This window comes from Rhipicephalus microplus, chromosome X, assembly GCF_043290135.1.
Source record: "Rhipicephalus microplus isolate Deutch F79 chromosome X, USDA_Rmic, whole genome shotgun sequence".
Taxonomy (NCBI): domain Eukaryota; kingdom Metazoa; phylum Arthropoda; class Arachnida; order Ixodida; family Ixodidae; genus Rhipicephalus; species Rhipicephalus microplus.
This window is the reverse complement of record NC_134710.1, coordinates 301319500-301340771: the sequence shown is the minus strand read 5'-3', so window position 1 is coordinate 301340771 and position 21272 is coordinate 301319500. Positions and strand designations below refer to the sequence as shown.

General features: G+C 47.3%; 1 protein-coding gene across 3 annotated transcripts in view; it reads left to right on the top strand.

The window, feature by feature from the left end:
* Nucleotides 1-21272, top strand: part of LOC119161333 (protocadherin Fat 3) — a 353600-nt gene that overhangs the window by 48990 nt on the left and 283338 nt on the right. For all 3 annotated transcript variants that reach the window (XM_075879438.1, XM_037413746.2, XM_037413745.2), the window contains exon 2: nt 7268-7470. In XM_075879438.1, the coding sequence (XP_075735553.1) occupies nt 7350-7470 (121 nt within the window). In that variant the 5' untranslated portion in view covers nt 7268-7349. The remainder of the gene's footprint in view (nt 1-7267; nt 7471-21272) is intronic.

Here is a 21272-nt window from a genome sequence, read left to right as displayed (position 1 = left end):
AGTGTAGCTCTGACCGACTGGACTTGCTCTACGTCATCTCCTGACGCCCACAAGAGCTCTCGCAAGTCGTGCCCCATCCTCGGACTCCTGTGACCGTGTTTCCATCTTTCCTATCTCTCCTATCCCCTCAATATGTCGTCGCTCTCTGGCTTCCCTCATCTCTCTTTCTCTACACCTTTATTCCTATCCTTCTAATCCCTCCTCACCCCTATCCCTTGTGAGGTACTGTTGAGGTGTCGCTCTTTGCTGCAGACAGTTACGGGCTCACTTTTCTTTTTCTTCTTGTAAACATAAACACCCCCCCCCCCCCCCCGTTCGGTATTCGCATAACATGCGCGCAAAGCCTCGAAGGCCGTTTAAATGTTTAAATTGCGCAACCGCTTTTTTTGCCACGGCGTTCTGATCACAATTGGAATAGAACAACGAGCCCAGCACAATTCTCTTGTATTAAAATATTTACACTCATCGAAGATCTCGTGGCTGATTCAGAACTTCATATGCCATGCCCTCAATATGCATGCAGCTTTGCGTTTTCTCCGGTAAACAGCAAGCTAATACGTAATTTATTGTCACACAGTTTCACTTGGCATGCTCAGTGCTTCTGGGACACGTTTTTACCGCATTACATTCAGTTAGCGCAACAGTTTACTCAAAATTATACCCTTGTTACTCAGGCAAGCTAACTGTGGCTACGACCAACCACGGTCGACCACATTGAACCACATTTAGTGCCATTCAAATTTTGTTGCACAGCACAAGAGAATCCTCGGCTAAAGCGGCTAGACCACCCTTCATCTAGACGCCGCTATTTCCTACAACTGCTCAGTTTCCTACAACCGTGGTTAGCAGCATAACCACGGTTTCGCTTAACGTGCTTGAACCTTGTCTTCCCAGATACACCAGCAAGAAGCAAATTATCGTTTGATTACCAACAAACCTCCCCCCTACTCACCTCAAATGTCATCTTTACATTTCTGTCAAGCAGTTACAATGAACAAACGTTAAATACTAGCAAAAGTTTTCTCAAATGGGCATTTAACAGAGGTGTCGCAGTTTAGTAAAATGAAAGTAAACATCTAACGTATACGTTTCGGTTTGTATACGCAAATTCAGAGCTTACATTTCCCACCGTAAAAATTGATTATGCTTCCGCGCAAGCTGCGTGTGTCACGCGAAATTCGGCATTTTCGACGCACGCAGTTGTAGCCATCGATTGCCTCCTTTTCTATGGACAGAGGTAGACGGCTGTATAGATTAGCAGTGCTGCAAACGCTACAAAAGCTAAAATAACGATTTCCAGGACTCCAACAGCACTTGCTTGAATGCGGTAATACGAGTGCCGTTCCCAAAACCAATGGTAGTCCTGTTAACGCGAACGAGCTTCTCTTTTCATACAGAATCAAAAGCAGCCCCCGAAATGAGCTTGCGGCAGCGCTCAGGGCGTTCGCAAAAATGTCAAAACAACGAAGCACCGAAGAGGACACACAAAGAGCGACGAGAGCGAGCAAACTTTCTTTCAAAACAATCGCGCGCAGATTCGTTCTGTCCGAGCTTTTTATCTGTTCGCAGCACAAAGGCCTCAATGTCGCACCCAGAGCGTGTAATAATAGCATATGCATCTTGCCTGGGCGCTATATCGTCTGAGTGCCTGGCGAGCACTGTATACCGAATGAGCAGTGAGTGAAGTTCCACCTTAAAGAAAAGAAAGCGAAAATCATGCACCTCTTTTTTTCTGGAGACTCTCTGTAATGTTGCAGACTGCTGAGCACTATCCTGTTCGCTGAAAACAATTGTTTCGAAATAAATTGAGAAACCACTCTTGCCGTTGCTGAATATGCTTTGGATTTCAGATTTCGCGAATCAAAAATGCTGCCTGCGCATTCGCGCACAAAATCTCGTGTAACATCCTATACACAGCAGACGTTATGACGGTGTGCGTATGTATCTGTGGACCTGCGCGCGGGCACGACGAAAGGGACAATATGCCATTAGCGTTAGCACGCGTTCCTGTCTCTTATATCACTTTCGTTGAACGCGCTCAGGCAGTGGCAGAAATGTACAAGGTACCGTTTTTAAATAATAAAAAAAAAGCAACGAAGATACCGCAGCGGCCATACAGCGCTCACTTCATCGCTCTTCGCCCTTTGTGGAAGCAGCCTGAATTGTCTTGCGCCGCAAGCCCGCGTTTCGTTACACTTTTGTGGCGCCATCGCTCGGCAGCATCTATATCTATAGCGCCGTTCCTTTCTTTTTTTTTTCTATATCTGCACGCAGCAGCGGCCGATTATTCACCGCGTTTGACGTCATCCCAGGGAGCGCTATAGTTGCTTTCTTTTGAGTGCGCCCATGCACCTATACGTTATAAAAGCAATGACCCGCGCTACACCGCTTATGGACCGTTCTTTTTCCCTTTTTTTTTGTTTTCGTTCTGCCATGCCGTATTCTGTATTAAACGCGCGTTTGGTGCAAAATAACGCGATGATTTGCATCTTTATCCCGGGCCGCAGTTTTTGGATCGCCATTGATGCAGACGTCTTTGTGGCTGGCGCATGGTGTAAGAGAAAACCCGAGAGCGGCCGTCCAGACAGGCTTCGGCGAAATCGCTCGCGTCCCTCACGCACCGGAAGAAGCGCAAGATGGTTTATCGAAGCGGACCGGACGGAACTGCGGCCCCGGTGGTCATTAGGCGAATAAAGCGGACTGCGCGCAAATTAAATAAGCGCCAAGAGGTATTACCTCACGCCGCCGCCGGCGTGTCCGACTTTTTTTTAAAAAAATGAGCAAAATGGCGCTCAAATGGGGCCACGGACATACAAGGCAGGCCTAACGCATCAGCTAACGAAACCGCGTGGCTTTGTTCCGGAAAATTAATTGTACTTACTGCGGTTCGCTCCGAAATCCCCAGAAAAAAAAAAAAGTTAACGAAGCCTGTTTTTATTTCTCCTCTTGTGTTTCTTTATGCGATTATATTATTTTATTTTTCAATTACTCGCTCCAAATCTAGGAAGTATACACTGTCTTTCCTCTTCCTGGTGGTGGCAATTGCGTGATAAAAAAGTAAGGGATGCAAGCGTACGGTCATTTTATTACATTATATCGCTCCTAATTCTCAGTATTGTCGCTGGTGGAACATATGCCGCTTCTTGCAGCTGACGTAGGTTTCATTTGAGCTCGAACAGATCATCCCAACACTTTAACATATTCAGTGCTGGTTATCTTGCATTTACGTGTTTTCTTTTTGTTGTTGTTGTTTTGGGAGGGGGGGGGGGCGAGCTTGAAATAGGGAGAATCTTGGAAACGGGCTGGGCCATGCATGGAGAGGTTGACTTATACGAAAAGTCACCCAGGTTGCCAGAAAGCACAGAAAGGCGTTCGGTGCCATGTAGTCATGCATCAACGCAACAGTAATGTCGCTATTATCACGCATACGCTTCAGCTATGCGCTTCTCAAAGCGTTCAAGTGAAATAAAAGCTAGTTTATTTTGTAGACATTAGTACAAATAAGAATATATACACAGAAATAGAAGCGATAGCACCATAGTCTCTCGGTTCTCTCGAAGAAGCGAAGACGTGGCAAGAACAACTGCCTCTACAGAGCAGCAATCACCGTAAAACGAAAGCCGCATTCCGCTTAGGCGTTCGATCGTGCAAGGGTCTGTAAAGTTCGAGATCTGAAAAAAAAAAGGGGGGGGCCACCTATCTGCGTGTTTCGCAGCAGAAGACTATCGATACACGATAGTTTTCTGCCGGAGCTTGTGCAGAACCCGGGGCCGAAGCAAGGTGGCAGCACCACATCGTCCGCAGAGTCAGCACAGGGCTTTTTTGTGCATAGCATCGCGTTTTCAGCGCAGAAGAAACACTGGGGTCTTTATGTTTAAACTTACCTATATATGTTATAGTAAAGGAGCACACCACGTAATACTTACATGTTGATGTTGCGCCTCATATATGCGCAATATTTGCTTTTTGATCGACAACGTTCACAGTTACAAACGCAGCCACTAGTTCAAGATGTCTGAACGTTCAGCAAGTGCTTAAACTTTGGCTGGCTGGCTGATTCGAGTGACAGGCAGACCGACAGACGGACCAAAATTTATGCGTTCAAGTATCCAAAAAAAAAATTACGGCATATTCACGGGGTGAATGATGATGAATGGGCGAAGCTCAGGAGGGATTCATCGGTAAACTGTGAATCTTCCGTGTAATTCGCGTCTTTCATCAACTACAAGTACCGCTTTCTAGTTTATAACATCTTGCATCTTTTCATCATCAGCTACAAGTACCACCATCTAGTAAACACTACAAGAACTAAACTAGAGGTGGCTACGTACAGGCTACAGAGGACGCACAGCCCACGCCCTAAGGAGCTTCGCCCCTAAAAAGGACTATCGTCTTTATGAGATACGAGCCACTACTAAGCGCAGCAGCAGCAGGCCTTTCTTCTAAAAGAAACTATTGACACATAGAAGGCCTCTGTGTCGTTGTGGTATGATCAAGACAGACTAGTCATTCAATTATAAGAGGCACGTGTTCACACATCACCAGGTATGCAGGCATCATATATGATGCGGCAAAAGCACCGTCCCTCAAAAGACAAGCGACACTCGTCCAAACGATAGACGCTTTCTCCGTTCGTTTTGCATTCGCGGAGGTTCAGGGGCCGCGTGCCACGGAATCGGGTCGCTTCACACAGCGGCTCCGACCGTTATCCCGCGATCGCGCGCTCCGTTCCGCCGCCATTCGAGCTGCGAAAGCCGCATTTTCTCGCCCCCGAAAAAAAAAAAAACTTCTTACGAAACGTGCCATTTCTATTCTTGGGAACTCCATTACGACGCTCGACGACGTAGAAAGTAGGGCCTCCCTCCTCTCAGGGGCGCGCATTTAATTTCCACTCTCGGACAGTGGCGTGGCACCGCCCATTGTCTTCGTCATAACCCCCTTTCTTTTTTTTCCTCAGCCTATCTTTCTCTCTCTTTTGTTGAGGCAGTGGCATCTCGTCCGCCAGACTGCGTTATGTAAAAGCTAGCACTGAGTGGAGCAAGGTCGACCCATCTTGGTGGTCTAGTTTTTTTTTTTTTTCGTTCCATTATTTTCTCTATCTCTTTCTTTTTAATTCATTCTTACTGAGCCTTTTTTTGCTTCTTCGCATTACGGTGGTTGAAGTGAGTTCATTCCCTCCCTCTCCTGTACTCGTCGTTGCCCCTCGCTGCGCGACTTGACACCACGAAGTAGACAAGGCCTCGTTACGAGCTGCTTCTTTCAGGGCACTGCGGCATAATGGCAAAGCTGCGCACGCCCGGCTGTGAGTGCGACCGAGAAGCGAAACTGCGGCCGGCGTACTGCACGTTTCCCATGGGCATCGCGGTGGGTCACCGTCGTCATTCCCGACGCTACGCCGTACATTTCATTCTCTCCTTCTCTCTCTACCTCCCTGGAAGTGCTAATGCGGCAAAATAGCGCAGCCTTTCTCCCTTCTTTCATCTGTTATTTCTTTTTGTTTTACTCAGTCATTTGTGTTCTTTCTAAGAATATCTCGAATTCGGATTCATTTTGCGCATTTATCGCTATTGCTTTTTACGAAGCGCTACGAAGACTTTATTGCACGAGGCATGCACTATTGGGCTGTTTTTTTTTATTGGCTTTTCTATTGTTCCTTTCTGTCCTTACTCCCTAGATCTCATTACGACTGGTGGCGCACGTTCGGAATACCTTCATTATCTAGGTAAAAATTCGACAGAAACACACTGCAACATCTGCTCTGGCTGCTCAATTTGTGTAGCATAAGAAGAGAGCGGGGTATAAACAAGAACAAGAATGTTTACTATTCGCTAATTGACTCACGTGTAACACGCAGTATTCTATAGACCCCTAATTGCCACTTGTAAGTGTACAATTTTAATTAGTCTGTGGCGTCCCAGTCACGTTTTCAGGACTCTACATATACAGAAAACTGAAACATACTAAAAAGTTTGCGCAAGCTCCAGTGTATTTCGATACCACTCATGAGCCAGAATTCTCGCACCAGTGTTCTTGCCATGTGGTAACGATCAGGGCGAGCAACGGCGAAAGAACACACACCAGCGCCGACTGCAATGCTGGAAAAAAAAAAAAAATGCGCGGTCTTAGCTGTACACTCTCGCGGAGCAAAGAGCGACGCTTTTCTATTTAAGCCTGCTAACGCTCCGGATTAAAATGAAAATAAGATTAGTAGAACCTGATTCGATTAATAATAGGCCCACGCTTCCTATAGGTTACTATAAATGATTCAACGCTTTCCAGCAACCATCTAATAAGAAAAGCATTCCACGCCCGACAGTCCCTAAAATGCTTTTTCTACTTTTTGTAAGACTTTTATCCTCGGAGTCATTGATAAAGCTGGTTGCGATATATGTATATACCCTGCGGACAGGAGACTATACGTACGTTCACATATTTATATTAATTTTGCCTTCACACACACTGAGCGTGCTGCACAGTAAGCTCTGCTATACTGCAGCAGGTCGATCTGGAATGTACACTGTCGTCCTTTATGAAAGGGAACCCGTGAGCACGTGGCCTGCGCCTACAGGACCACCATCGACCGACACCAAAAGACGTTGGCTTTTGGCGTCATCTATTGGCAAAAAACAACAACAAAAAGAACGAGTTATGGCCGCTGGATAAGCGCTGTAAGATACTGTAGGCAGCTGTTATAGAGAGCAGTTCGAGCGATCGCGTGTTCCCTTTCATAAAGAACGACAATGTACTTTGTTAAATATGTTGTGTTCAGTGCAAGCCATGCGTTAAGGGGGATATATTTATGTTTATTCTGGAGCCGGAAAATTTCGCTCTCCCTTTAAAAAGGAAAGAAAAAAATTGTCGTTCGGTTAATTTTTCTTTCTTGTTTAAAGGTACAGCTTCGTCCCCGCTGTTGAAAAATATTTTTTTTTGCTTTTCTGTCTAGTAATTATCATGGGAAGTCTGCCCTTAAGCAACAACGAATCCGCTTCGCTAACGTAAAACGTAAAACATGCTTACCAGAAAGAAGGAAAATGTTAATTTAAGGGCTGTTTTTTTTTTGTGGGATTCAATATCATTGAAAACTAACCGACAATAATGCCAGGGGACGTTGTAGGGGACGTCATTAAAGTAAGTAGAGTAATTGTTATAAGTAGAGGAAGTTATTAGAAGTAAGTGTAATGAAATGCGAAGAGCAAAAGAGAAACACGAACTAGGAGGACGGTGCTGACATGAGTGCTTCTCTTTGCTTCTTTCCGCTACCTTGCAGAACGTACGTGAAGAGTCCGCGATGGCCACCTGAGTGGCGCCGGCAACAAGCTCCGACCGCTACCAGCATCGAGCCCGCCGCCATGGCGGCAGCGTCGCCACAAGTACCGCGCTGCGTGCGCATGCGCCATCGGAGGACACTCTGGAGGTGGCTACTCACCTCCTTCGCCCTCGCCCTCTGCGCGCCAGGAGTCTACTCTCAGTGTGAGTAGCCATTCGCTCGCTTGCCTCCGCGACAACCCTAGCATAAACACGTCTATGTTCAAGCATGTTCCCTCCATAGCTCATTACTGTGCGACCACCCTGAGGAATTGCCCTAGATGTCGCTGTGGTCGGAGCTAAACTCACTGTCCCTACTGTGTACAAAGGAATGGAAATGCAAAACCTGTCATGTTTATCGTTCCTGGGACTATATCAAGCAAAAAAAAAAGCTGCATTTGAAATTCCCTGAAACACACGTATATGCGACTAAGCTTTCCCAGTGAACTGATGAGCAGGTCCTTCCCGCTGACAATCCGTTTCCTGGCATACAGTCACAAAGTATAACCTGTATGCTCGGAACACACGGATACAGCGGTGACGGTGAGATAGATTAATAAAGATAACATCCGGTCTGCTTTAATCTATACCCTGAGTGGGGGAAGATACGAACTGAATAACTGGCGATAAAGAATTATTTATGACGCAGAATTTGTCATTATTTTTTGTAGTGCTGGCACCAGCACGCTATACGAGCATCCGCACATACGTCAAGAGCCACGTGCACGCCACTAATCCCAACTTATGCGCGGACATTACGTCTGTTGCTCTTCGGTTTTAATTATTCATTCACTAAAGCGCTTATTGCTTACCTGAAGCCTTCGCATCAGTCTTTATCGTGCATAATTACCCCAATAAAATACTGCCCCAATGAAGCGTAATAAAGCGAAGTGCACAAGCCCTCCAGGCACATACAACGCTATACAGTCAATCGGCGTTTAAACTAATTTGAAGCGGCTGGCCGGTCCCGCACTGTGCGTTATTTTTTACTGCTCACGCAATCATTGCAGGCTGCTTCCTGTCAGCTTCTTTGTTTTCCTTTTTTAAATTTAATTAGCTTTCGCAGCATCCCCATTGTATTTTCATCGGGGGACTTCCCGCAATGAACTCTGATGTTTTGTGCAGCGTTGTCGACGCTTTTTTATGTCACTTACCCGGCGCACTCAGTCCAAAGCTCATGTCACACCGCACCGAGATCATTTTCATGCACTTGCGACATTGCCGCAGCAGTTGAATAAACTTATACAGATAAACCACATGATAGGCACTCAATAAATTTTCCTTTAATGTTTTTTTTTTTTTACGGCTCGTGCCGTGACAGTAGCGAGCAAGTATTTGCGACACACTGTTGTATACGTGTACACAGGTGATTTATACTACATCCCACCATCTGCACGCTGTTATCGAAATGTGCAGTCGCTGTCGGATGAGGTGATGGGGCTGTAGCAGTTGTAGCACTATACGGAATAGAGACTGTCACAAAAAGAGCGCTCAGATATCAAACAAAAAAAAAAACATGATGGCACGAGGAACCTTCTTTTTTCTTCGTGTGTAAGCGTGTTGCCGCGCTATTTCGAGCACGCTGGTAAACTAGACATTCGTCGATCAGTAATCAGCCCCGCCGCGGTGGTCTAGTGGCTAAGGTACTCGGCTGCTGACCCGCAGGTCGCGGGTTCGAATCCCGGCGTCGGCGGCTGCATTTCCGATGGAGGCGGAAATGTTGTCGGCCCGTGTGCTCAGATTTGGGTGCACGTTAAAGAACCCGAGATGGTCGAAATTTCCGGAGCCCTCCACTACGGCGTCTCTCTTAATCATATGGTGGTTTTGGGACGTTACACCTTACATATCAATCAATCAATCAATCAGTAATCAGGCGCAGCACTGAAACCGCGCGGACGCAGCGCCAGTGTTTACGGAGGGACGACGCCAAGCGCGCGCTCACTGGCGCTGCCGACCCATTTCGGAGGCACTCGTCCGTTGCGATTGAACCGGCCTCTCGGGCCTGTCCCACTTCTCGCGAGACGCCTTTCCTCGCTGCCCCCGAAGAAGAAGAAGAAGCGGCCACACGCGACGCTGCAGCACGCGCTGCCCACATGTCGGCGTGCCGCGAAGGCTACTTGGCACGAGCCCTTCGTATAAGCTCGCCCTTACAGCTGAAATGACGGTCACGTATAGACAGAGCGGGCCGCGGGGAGGACGCCAGCTTTTACCGGGCCTACGAAACAATGGGGTTAGCCCCGCATCCGTATTACGTCTAGCGTGTCAGGGCGCCACGCAGTTATATGCTGCAGCGAAGGAGGCTCCGTGCGCACTTGTCAGCAAAAAACGCGTTCACGTGAACTGGCGTATTCGGGCCACCGTCTAGGACATGCGCTTTTTTTCCATTCCACTGGTATTTTTTTCTTTTGTTTCCTTACATTTTGTTGCTTTCGTAATGCGTGCGTATATGAATCACGTTATGTCACTCCGGCAGAAGGTTTAGGGGCGTCTGAAAATGAAAACACGATTCGACGATGAGCACTCCAACATTCGAAGCAATTGATTGATTGATTGATTTGTGGGGTTTAACTTCCCAAAACCACCATATGCTTATGAGAGACGCCGAAGTGGAGGACTCCGGAAAAAACGTTCAAAGCGCAGTCACATCGTCGGTTGCTCTATACAGAGAAGTTACATTCGTATAACATACAGTTGCCAAACTCATATGCGGGCGGACATTCCCCCTCCATGTGCCATTCGATTCGACCTCTAGTTCGCGCCGACTTGCCCGGCCTGTTTACTACTGGAAAGTAAGGAGAGATCTCGAGGTTTGATCTGCGCTGGCTTCGAATCCGGCTTATTCCCCCTGAGCGCCTCTCCCGGGGAACGTAATACATACGAAGGACTTCGTCTTGTAAGGACGACCTCGGAGCAGCCAGATTTATCTACAGAACGACAAAATGGGTGGCATACGTGTACCAAAAAAAAAAAAAAGTTTCGGCTCGACATAGCCGTCGCCTGCCGTCGGATTTTACGGAGTAGTCGTGCGGCAAAACACGCAGTATACTCGCGGGCGACAAAAGGGGCAAACGGGCCCGAGATGCGCGCGCGTTCGATTTGCGCTCTCGGGCGTGTCGTCTGCGACGTCTCCGCGAAGGTTCGGCAAAGAGAAAGAAAGCATAGCGATAAAAAGTAAGCGTAATAAAGAAAACGAGAAAGCGGCCACAACAGCCGCCGCAAATAGGCTCTTTGAGAAAAGAGCCCACATACTATATACACAGTGTGAACGGTTGATAGAGGAGCGCGGTCCCTCCAGGCGAAATAGCTTTCCAATGGCTGTCCCGTATTCGTTTTAGTTGGCTGCCCATTTCCTTAGCGTCACGTCGCCGCCGACGATGGAAGGGGGCGACACACCCGTCCCCCTCGTACAGCGGCTGTCAACCTCTCGGATTATTCCATTCCGGACGCCCCATCGCCCTTGCGCCGCACGTTCTCGGTGAGAAGGCGGGGAAATGCTCTCGAGGGAGCGTTGGAATCGCGCTGCTGCTGTTGCTGCCACTGGGGCGCGTCGAAGAGCTTGCCGCCGCTGGAGCGAACGTGCACACGTGTGTGTCTCCGTACATGCGCATGGCCGCGCTAATGCACTCCGTCGTCTGGCGGTGTTCTCGCATCTGCCCGAGAATGAGAGATGCCGCCTGTCCCGCGCGGCTTTCTCGATTTCCATTACTGAAGTGGCGAACTGGAGAGGGTCTTTAGCGCGGCTTTACGAGTTGTCGCTTAAGAAAAAGAAACAGAAAAGGCGAGGAAGAAGGGAAAAAAAAAACGCCCCCAATTAAGGCGCACGGCTTATAAACCAGATGCGCGGCACAATGCCTTCTAGAAGCAAATGGAACGCAGTTTGGTGTATGAGTTTGAAGTATGCCAAGAAAGCATGGAGCCAAATATTTTGGGCATCCTAAAAGGCTCACTCTCAGACCCGCAGGACCAATAGTGCGTGATCATTGCCATGAGACAAAACTTTCCTAACATTGCGGAAGACAAATCACTCGTTTAGGTTCACTGATACGATAAAGTACGATAAATAGTCGTATCTCCGAAATACATTACAGTATAATATTTCATTCACAAGAGCCATTTCCTGAAGGACAGCTGATCAAAAAGTAATTCCTTTTTTTTTTCGTGTGCCTGCTTTTGTATCTAAAAAAAAACAAAAAACAATTAATTCTTTCTCAGTACACTTGGCACTAAGTCGCGTGTTGTGCACTAGAGGAGTAGATGACGCACAATTTAGCTCGGGTGGTCACAAGAACGCTGCGGACTAGAGAGGGACGTTTTATCGTGTATAGGAAGTGTCCTGTAAACGTTGAACCTAGCCGAAGGCGCTACTCTTCTTCCTGGAAGATTCAAGCACGATCGAGGTTGGTGGGCATGCAGGAGGCGGCTTTTGCAGCTTACCCCGCGTAAATACGTGTCGAAGAGCACTTAACCACGTTACAAATTCTGGTCGGTATAACTATAGCCAAACACTTATATACCGCACTTAAAGCCTTTTTTTTTTTTTTTTTGGAAGAAAAGTCAGTCGTAGAGAACGGATTATGAAAAGGAAAATTGTCGTTCATACAACCGTAGCATGAAGCTAAAAAAATAATATTGATTTGATTGATATGTGGTGTTTAAAGGCCCACTCTGGCGATTTTTCGAGGTCAATCGATCTTAGAGAAATTCACTGGGTACGTTCATTTGCACGTTTGTGCCATTCGTGCCAAGCTGCAAGCTTGAGAGTTTGGCAGATGATTTCCAAATTAACTTTATATCTTGCCTCAAAGCGTTCACCTTGTTTGTCAGAATTATTGGCAACATTGTGCGTGTGACGTTGAGTTTTGCCTGGCGTAATTAAGTGATGGTACTGATGTGCCACTGCAGCGTCTGCTTATCTACTATGGATTGTGTGGGTTTGGCCGGCGTTTCCTTGGCTGAGCGTGCGATTGCCTTTTCCGTGTTGGTGAGTGTGCGATAGGTGGAAAGTGGTGTTGCGTTGTGAGACACACACGATTCGCCGTGTATTCACCATAACAGCGTAAGCGTTTCAGCCGATCGCGGTGGATTGCGTGGACAGGTAGGGTCATGTGGCGGCCATTATACGCAACTGGGCAGGTTCGAGCAAATGATTACCTCACACGTAGAAGCACACTCGGTTGTGTTTTGGTATTATGGTTTTTCGGTAATAAAAATTTATTTTCGAATTTCTTGCGAATTTCAACTATTAGGCGACGCGTGGCAAGCGTGTCTCAGGAACATAAAAGCCCCATTATCCTGACACTGTAAAAAAATCGCCGGCGTTGATTTTTAACATCCCAAAACCACCATATAATCACGAGAGACACCATAGTGGAGGGCTCCGGAAATTTCTACCACCTGTTATCAATAACGTGGACTTAAATCTGAGCACACGGGCCTATACAACATTTCCGCCTCCAATGGAAATGCAGTCGCTGCAGCCGGGATTTGATCCCGCGACCTGCGGGTCGGCAGTCGAGTACTTTAGCCACCAGACCACCATGGCGGGGGCAATGAACTAAAAGAAATAAAACGATCGCCGTTGACGAGAAATTCCACATGGTTGAAAATCGATACCGCCACCAACTATCTCCATCCCCATTTTATTTCCTAGACGGACCCTTTGTACCATATGAGCTAACCAAAAGTCTAGCCGGAGTAATCGACAATTCCATGCACAGCGACGCTGGCTAAAAAGAAGCACATGAGCCTTGGAATGGACGGTACACTCACAAAGTATTTGTGGAGAGTCGCATTGCCAATCTCGCGACCTTAACGTTCAGGGTTAGAAGATCAAATTAAAAGCAGCCTCCCTTTCTTTGCTTCTTTTTTTTTTCTTTTTATTACATGCCGCACGAATACATCAACACTGGTGTGTCAGTGTGACGGCCCAGCATTTTTCGTACGTTGGCCCCGCCGGCTCCCCGAAAACATTTATAATACTTGGGAGATGATTTAGACTCCAACCAAAAGTTTTGAAGAAAACCCGACGTTCAAGTTATTCATGGTACTTGTCGGGCTAAGTCTGCGGTGGTCTTAGCGCACAATGCAATTCAATTTTACTGGTCAATAATTATATGGGCCTTTGCAGATGCTCTCAAAATTTTGTGATGTCGCGGCGAACTGCGTGGTGCGAGAGCTTCAAGCTGGAGTCGCTGCAGATCTTTTTTTTTTCTTTTCGTGCCTTTTATAGTTTCCCATTTGTCGTCGCGCTGTGACAGCACTCTTTTCGACATGGCGGAATGGTATAACTTACAAAACGCAAGCAAAATCACGTTTTTTTCTTGAAATGTCCGTTTATGGTTGCGCAACTTGCGCATCTAAAAATAAATAGCGGCGCATACGTTGCGATAAGGAGACAGTGCGGCAGAAGATCGCAAAGTATAAAGTTGCGCATTACGATATGAAGGGTCGTAAAGTATATATGGCTTCACTTGATGTCTCATGAAGTAAGGAGGACGTGCAGCACATGGTGCCGGATTAGATCAGCGGGGGCGAAGATGTTTTATATAAGCCAATGTATCTTAGGGGCCTTATTAATTTTATAACTATGCCCAAGTCGTTAGTCGTCAATGGGTATGTAAATTCCTCCCAAACAGCCACTCTCTGCATGCTGCCGAGACGCAACGGCAGTGCAGTTGCTTCAACACGCGTCATGTATACTGTTCTGTTCTTGCGTCCAGTGCTGTTTTTTTGTTTGGGGGGGGGGGGGGGAGACGTGTCTTTTCTTTTAATCATGCAGCAGGGATGGAGTATCTTTCTGTGGAACAAGTTTAGCTATGCATTTGGCGTGGCTTAACGCCCTGCACGCGACGCCAGGTCTGGGCATTGGGCATCCTTTGAAAGCAGTCTGAAACATATGTTAATTGATTGATGTGTGAGGTTTAATGCCCCAAAACCACCATATGATTATGAGAGACGCCGTAGTAGAGGGCTCCAGAAACTTCGACCACCTGGGGTCCTTTAACGTGCACCCAAATCTGAGCACACGGGCCTACAGCATCTTCGCATTCAACGAAAATGCAGCCGCCGCAGCCGGGATTTTATCCCGCGACCTTCGGCATAAGATGCGTTAAAACGGCTTATGGAAAGTGTGGTGTTCGGTATTCCTTCTTCTTCCCCCCCCCCCCCCCCCCCCCATCCAGTTTGGGGTTTTTTTAACTGGTTATATAATGCGTTCCAAAAGAGCTATCTTTGACGACGATAGGCTGTTAATGCGGTGGCAAGTAAAACATACCGAAGGCGCATTCTCTCAACTGATGAACGGAGGCCGCAGTCACGTTTTGTAAGCAGGTATAAGTAATCTGGAACAGCGCCCGCCGCGGTGGTCTAGTGGCCAAGGTACTCGGCTGCTGACCCGCAGGTCGCGGGCTCAAATCCCGGCTGTGGCGGCTGCATTTCCAATGGAGGCGGAAATCTTGTAGGCCCGGGTGCTCAGATTTGGGTGCACGTTAAAGAACCCCAGGTGGTCGAAATTTCTGGAGCCCTCCACTACGGCGTCTCTCATAATCATATGGTGGTTTTGGGACGTAAACCCCACATATCAATCAATCAAATCAGTAATCTGGAATAGAAAACGAACAAAAGGTGAGAGTATATTCCTTCCACTTCCCACAACAGCGCTTTCATTTTCAATGTGTTTTCTTTAAGTTCCAAGCTTTAAGTATAATTATATCGCTAACAAAATGGCTCAGCACAGCGCAGACATCCTCAAAGGTGCAAGACGAGACACTTTGCGCGCCCGGCGTTGTGGCACCCATGCGTCCGTGCTCAGCGAGGACAGACAGCCACCGTCCCATCAAGCGCGGCTCGAGTTTTGCGTGCGTGCGTGTTTCGAGCCTGCTTGTGGAGGCCGCAATTTCTCATTCCGCCGTCGAAATCGGTTCGCCGCGGGAAAATAGCTCTCGCGGCTCGTTCGGGATCTCCGGCAGCAGATCGGCGGTCCTCTTCTGGGGGATGTGTTTATTCGCGCTGGTTCCGAGCATATCAGTTTTCGCGAGCGGCGCATAACAAACATGCCCAGGTGAAGAAGATGCGGTCTGCGTGTGACGGCTCATCTCGATCGTATACACACAACACAAACGGCTCCCGAGATTGTGACATTCCTGCGGCCTTATTCACGAGCGGCATATTTTTTTTTCTTTGAGAGTGACTATAGTGCTGGTTAAATATCGAGTACTTTATTGAAGAGTAAAAAAATATTAATAACGCCATACGAAAACTCAACTGCCTGAAAACGAAGATGTAAAGCCTCGGCCATATACACGATAGGACGTGACCTGGATATAAAAGGAGTGAACAGAAGCTAGGGCAAAAAGCATAACACGAACGCGTATTGAAAAGGTTGAACGGGCTCTCATGAACTCAAAAGCTTCGTGAGCTAAACTATGAAGTTAAAAGAATGTCACGGCACGCACACACATCGATCCTTCAAAATAAATGTCCTCCAGCACCAACGTGTATGACCCGCGAAAATCGGCCAAGTATGTGCTCGGAATTATACCAGTTTGGGGTAATATCCTACCACGTTCCCCGCGCTTATGAGCGCTTGCAGTGTTTCTCTTGTTATGACACACCGCAATACGCTATCGGTCATAGCCACAGGGTCTGCACGTGTGTGTTTTAAGTATACGAATGCGTTTACGGCATTCGGAAATGGGACAACGATTGCAAGCACACATGGGGTCATCAGCGAAGTCGGTAGGTAGCGGGAAACTACGGCGCGCACACACACACTTGGAGAAACGCGCCGCTCAGAAACTCGTGTATCCGTTACACAACGACGGCCAGCAAGCATGTCAACCGAGCGCTCGAAGCCCCGGAAGCCAAAGCGCAGCTCGACTCGATGTAGGTCGAGCACTGACAAGAAGTAAACGATCTACAGCTGCCCGTACAGGCGTGGCCCTCGGACTCGGCGGGCGAAAGGAGATCCAGGTAACGGCATACCCGGCGCTCGATGGGGCACGCATATGAAACACGCGCAGACCTCCGCTCGAGCCGGCCACTAACCGGGCGTGAACACGAGCGTTTATTGTTATTGTCGCCCGACGGCGTATAGCGGCCGGGGAAAGTTGCCTTCGGTAATATTTGGCACAGAGAATTAGGATAACTGGCGGGGAGCGCTCATCTATATATTTAACAAACATTTCGTCCCGTCACCTATACACTTCGCGCCTTCTTCTATGCATTGATTATATAGCTGATACAGCGCCGCAGTTAATAGAAAGCCTAAATATCACTATATCAAACCGGACTTGAGATCGTTGCCAGAATTCAATATTCTTCAACTATATATGTCCATCGATGGCGCGGAAGGCAACGAACGTAGTGATATATACTGTGCTTCAAGTCAATATGTATCCGCGACCGCTCAAACGAAATAGTGCCTGTAAATTAGGAAGGACGATTATTTATGTAGCCAGGGTATAAAAGAAAATAATGACGAGGCGTAAAGGAAGTGAAGGATGGGCGAAGTTCCATGCTTCACATTACTGTACGCCGGATTAGCATTCTCTTTCTTCAAGCCTACGCCTTCTTTCACTAATCTTACCTTTCCCCAAATGGAGGTTATAACCAATTGGACGCGCAACTGGCACCGCCGCGGGTCTAGTGGATAAGGTATACTCGGCTGCTGACCCGCAGGTTGTGGGATCGAGTCCCGGCTGTGGCGGCTACATTTTCGATGGAGGCGAATATGCTGTAGGTCCGTGCGCTCAGATTTGGGTGCACGTTAAAGAACACCAGGTAATCAAAATTTCCGGAGCACTTTACGGCGTCTCTCTCATAATCATACAGTGGTTTTAGGCTGTTAAACCTCACATATCAATCAATCAATCATGGACGAGCATCTGGTCAGCCTTTACTTGCTGCTCTTTAACGACACCCAAAGCGACGATGCAGAAGTTGAAACGCAAGTGTCAAGTATCAACGCGCAGAATGTGTAACATCTCTGTTTGTATTGTGTCACGACTGATTCTATAAACAGCTTTTCCCGTGCTTTAAGTAAACGAATAAAAGAAATAACTGCATTTTCATTTGAAAGCAGAGTTGTCAGAGCAGTGGATTCGGGGCTCGTTCCGTTTCACGTGTCGCGTGCATCAATTGATTTTCTGTACTCTATGCTTTCTGTAATAGTTCAAATAGTCCTTTCACACTTCTTTCTTTTTTCGCCGCAAAGAAGGATCGCATACAGTTGTTCATTTTGCCTATCATAGCTTTAGTCAAAAACTTAACGTTTACCCATTTTTATATTCTGCAGACATTTTCTTGAGCTGCGTGAGCGAAGGCGCGTCAACCAAGCATGCAGCAACGCCTATAGACTTAATTGGAAAACGTTCAGACTGACGCATGCAGTATAGGCTTCCCCACGACCTCAGCGAAGTATACAGCTGTAATCATACTCATTTAGCAAATATCACATGTTAAGAGTTCAATTGAGAGAACATTCTATCAAAACCATTGCCCTAACTTCCATTTAAACAGCTGGTCTTCATCATATACTCATTTTTTTTTCGTCGCCGTATTCCCGGTCATTGGGTTGCGTATTGTTTTGTAGCGTAATGACATCGGCAATAAATTATTAGAAAAAAACAAAGGTACGTAATGCAAAAGAAATAAGACATATCCAATGACCCTTGGTATTAGCACTTTTAATTTTATTATTTTTTTAATCAACGCCGCAAGCTCACGTTCCGGCCGAGTGGTTCTCGTTCTGTGTCAATTTGTGAAAATCCCTTTTCCCGCCGCAATTGATTCGGCCTCTATCACCGCTCTGCCGGCTAGGCACCGTGTCCCCTCGCGTCGGGTCATCCCCTAATGCACAATTTAAGGTTACACAAGGCCACTAATTGATGCTTCGTAGCGCGTGCGGTGCCAGCATGCGCGCGCACCCCCCATCCTCTCGCGGTGTCTCCGCCGCCTTGCGCAGCACTGTCTTCTCCAAAGTTGCGCGTGGCTGACGCCGGCGGCGCAGTAACGATTTAATGACGATGTAAACTGGCGCGAAAAAAAGAAGAAGCCACCCCACTCTTTCTCCCTGCCGGTATCCCTTTTGCGTCTCCAGACTTTGTGCCGCGGAATCGATGATGGCGTAGCAGCGAAGTGATCCTCTTTCGACGCGCCCGTTTGCCAGCCTCTCGCTATTTCGCGCGTCCTGATTAGTGGTGATGTTTGCCACTGGGGCCTTCGCTTTCTTGCCGCTCACTATTTTTTTTCTGCGCTCAACAGCAGTAGTCAGGGGTAACCAGGATTACGCGTGCATCTCTCTTTGTTGCACGTTTGTTCCCAGGCGTCGTTGTTCATGAGTCCCCCACCATCGATGCGCCCCGCGCTTCCTCTCTCCTCCTCGCAGTGCACGCCTGCTCTCTCTCATACACCAAATAAACTCCCTCCACCGTCGCATCCTTGGTGTAACTCAACCACCACCCTTCTTTTCCCCGCGCACAAACTTGGGACCCTGCTAGCATCGATTCTTAATGAGGTCTCACCGTGTGAACCCCGTAATTAAGACCGAGGCTGACGCCTGCTTCGACGGCGGCGGCGCGTTTCGTCGAGGCAAATTTTGTTGTCGAAGCTCAGCTCTCCCTTGCTCTCAGGTTCCTAAAACTCCCGATTATTTATAGCCCGTGTCCAACGAGTTCGTTCCCTTTTCTTTCTTTCCCTCGCCCCCTTTTGTGTTCCCAATCTTTTGTATTCTTTAGGAGAGAGAACAGCGCAGAGCTCGGCGAGGAGGTTGCGTGTTTCGTGTGGTTTCCGGGACGCCGGAAGTGAGAGGTGTGTGTGTGCGTGCCGCGGTCGATGAGATGGCCAGATGGATAACACTCTCGAGCGCCTTCCTTATTGCCACGGCTTAAAGGTCTCGGCAGCGCAATAAAATAACCACTCGTTTTTTTTTTGTTTTTTTTAGCGGAAAATAACGGAAGTCGGTAGCAGACCGTGGGTCTCAAAAGACTTGGGGCTCGCCAGGGCAGCGGCCGGATTTGATTAACGTTGCCGCATTATTCGGCCCGGTATTGATCAGTGAGAGCGACAAAAGACTCGAACCTCCCCCAAGAACAAAGTTTATTCTCTAGAGTCACCCAGCGGGAAGGAAACTGTCGAAAACCTCTTTCTGTTCGGGGGCTCAGCGTAAGCATATAGAAGGCGACGCCGAAGAAATAGCCAGTGTTGACCGTTCTTTGTTAACTGAGTGTGTGCGTGCTCGTTCGAGCTACAGCTTGCCTTGCTTCCGACATTTTATTGTCTGCTTCCTGTTAAAGATCACTGATCACGGCTATTGATTATACAAATACGCAGTTACAGTGTCGCATGCCCTTCTTTTGCCTTTATTCTCTTTGTATATAAAAATGGAAGGGTGGGCACGGAAGCCCTGGCGACTTTTTTTCCCTTCCGTCCTGTACCAAGTCGTGACGGTGTAGTTTAGTATGCAGGGAGAACGATGCCACTTCAGCAGTCCCAGAAAATACTATAAATAAGTCTGTCCAGAGCGTGTGCTGCAGTTTATACGATTAATAAGAAACAGGAGACACCGAACGCTTACGTATATGTGTTTACGTCTCAATATGAGTACCCTTTGTCGCGTCGTTCCTGTGACAAAGAGAGAGAGAGAGAAAAGTAAACAGAAGGAAAGAAGTTGTGAAGTTCGCATGGATAGCAACATGAACTGCATCTATACTTCACGCTAAATTTCCGTCATACACAAGCTATTCGCCTCGTTTGCTTTGTTTGTTTTTTTTTTCATAACCGATCACAGCTTTCAATGCCATTGCGAACTCCCTCGATAACAACAGTTTCATTTCATGATCGTGTAGCGCGGATTATTTGCGTGACGATATCACTTCGTCGTGTTCACTTAGATATTGCTAGTATAGCGTAACAGAACAACGGAAGAAAAACAATTGTTTTGCGTGCTATGCCATCACACCGGTAATTTCACCTTCCCTTCTTCACTTACATTTACTGGGTGACTCCTATGTTTATCTGTTAACTTTAAAAAAAAAGTGCTTAGAATCACATATGCCGTTTACAGCTGGCATGATTATTACTCGGTAAAGTATTACGGGTCGATTGGCGCGCAAACTTATCACTACGTGCGCGCATTTTTCTTTAGTTTAAATAATCTGACACCACTGTTAAAGTTAAGGAGCACTCGGCTCAAGCCGACCTATAAGGTAAGACAATGCCGGGAAAGATAAGAAGATCCACGTTGAAGGAGATACAGTCAGGTACGTCCTTACTGAAAAAAAAAATACGCGGGAGCTAAACAGTGTACGCCGCCTTATCTGCTTCCTCGCGCACATTGATAGCAGCAATATTAACAAATCCATTACACGCATGGCTCGCCGCCTGACGCACTTAATTTGCTTTCCACCTGACGGCCGCTCGACAATCGGATAAGCCAGAGGGAGGGGCGTCGCCAGAGTTGCTTTTATTTATTTATTTTTTTGCTTCGATTTCGACAATCCCCTTTGGGAAAGCCTCTTGCCCACTCGCCTCGTTCTCTCAGAAATCAAAGCTCAATGTGCTTGTTTAGCGCAGTTACCTCTCGCGGAGACACAAAATAGGATTGTCCGTTCAAACGCACGGCTAAATTGAGCGCAACGGAGCATTATGTAGCACCACAGTGAGAGAGCATATAAAAAAAAAAGCGAAGCGAAATTGATTGTTTTCTCTTTTTCTTTCGTTCAAAGAAGAATAATGAGAAGGGGGATATTAGGAGCAGAAAAAAGAACCGAAGCAAAGGAAGAGCAAGAACTAAAGAAAAAGAGACAGAAAGCAGATTGAGAAAAAAACGAACGGTGTGCATGAAGCACAGCTCTAAACATTCGTTAAATTAGAAAGAAGAAAAAAAGTGATGCAGCGTGGGAAGATGCGTCTAGCATGATAGCACGGCAGCTGAGGAGGTTTAGAGGATACGGTGGGAGTGCCGCAAC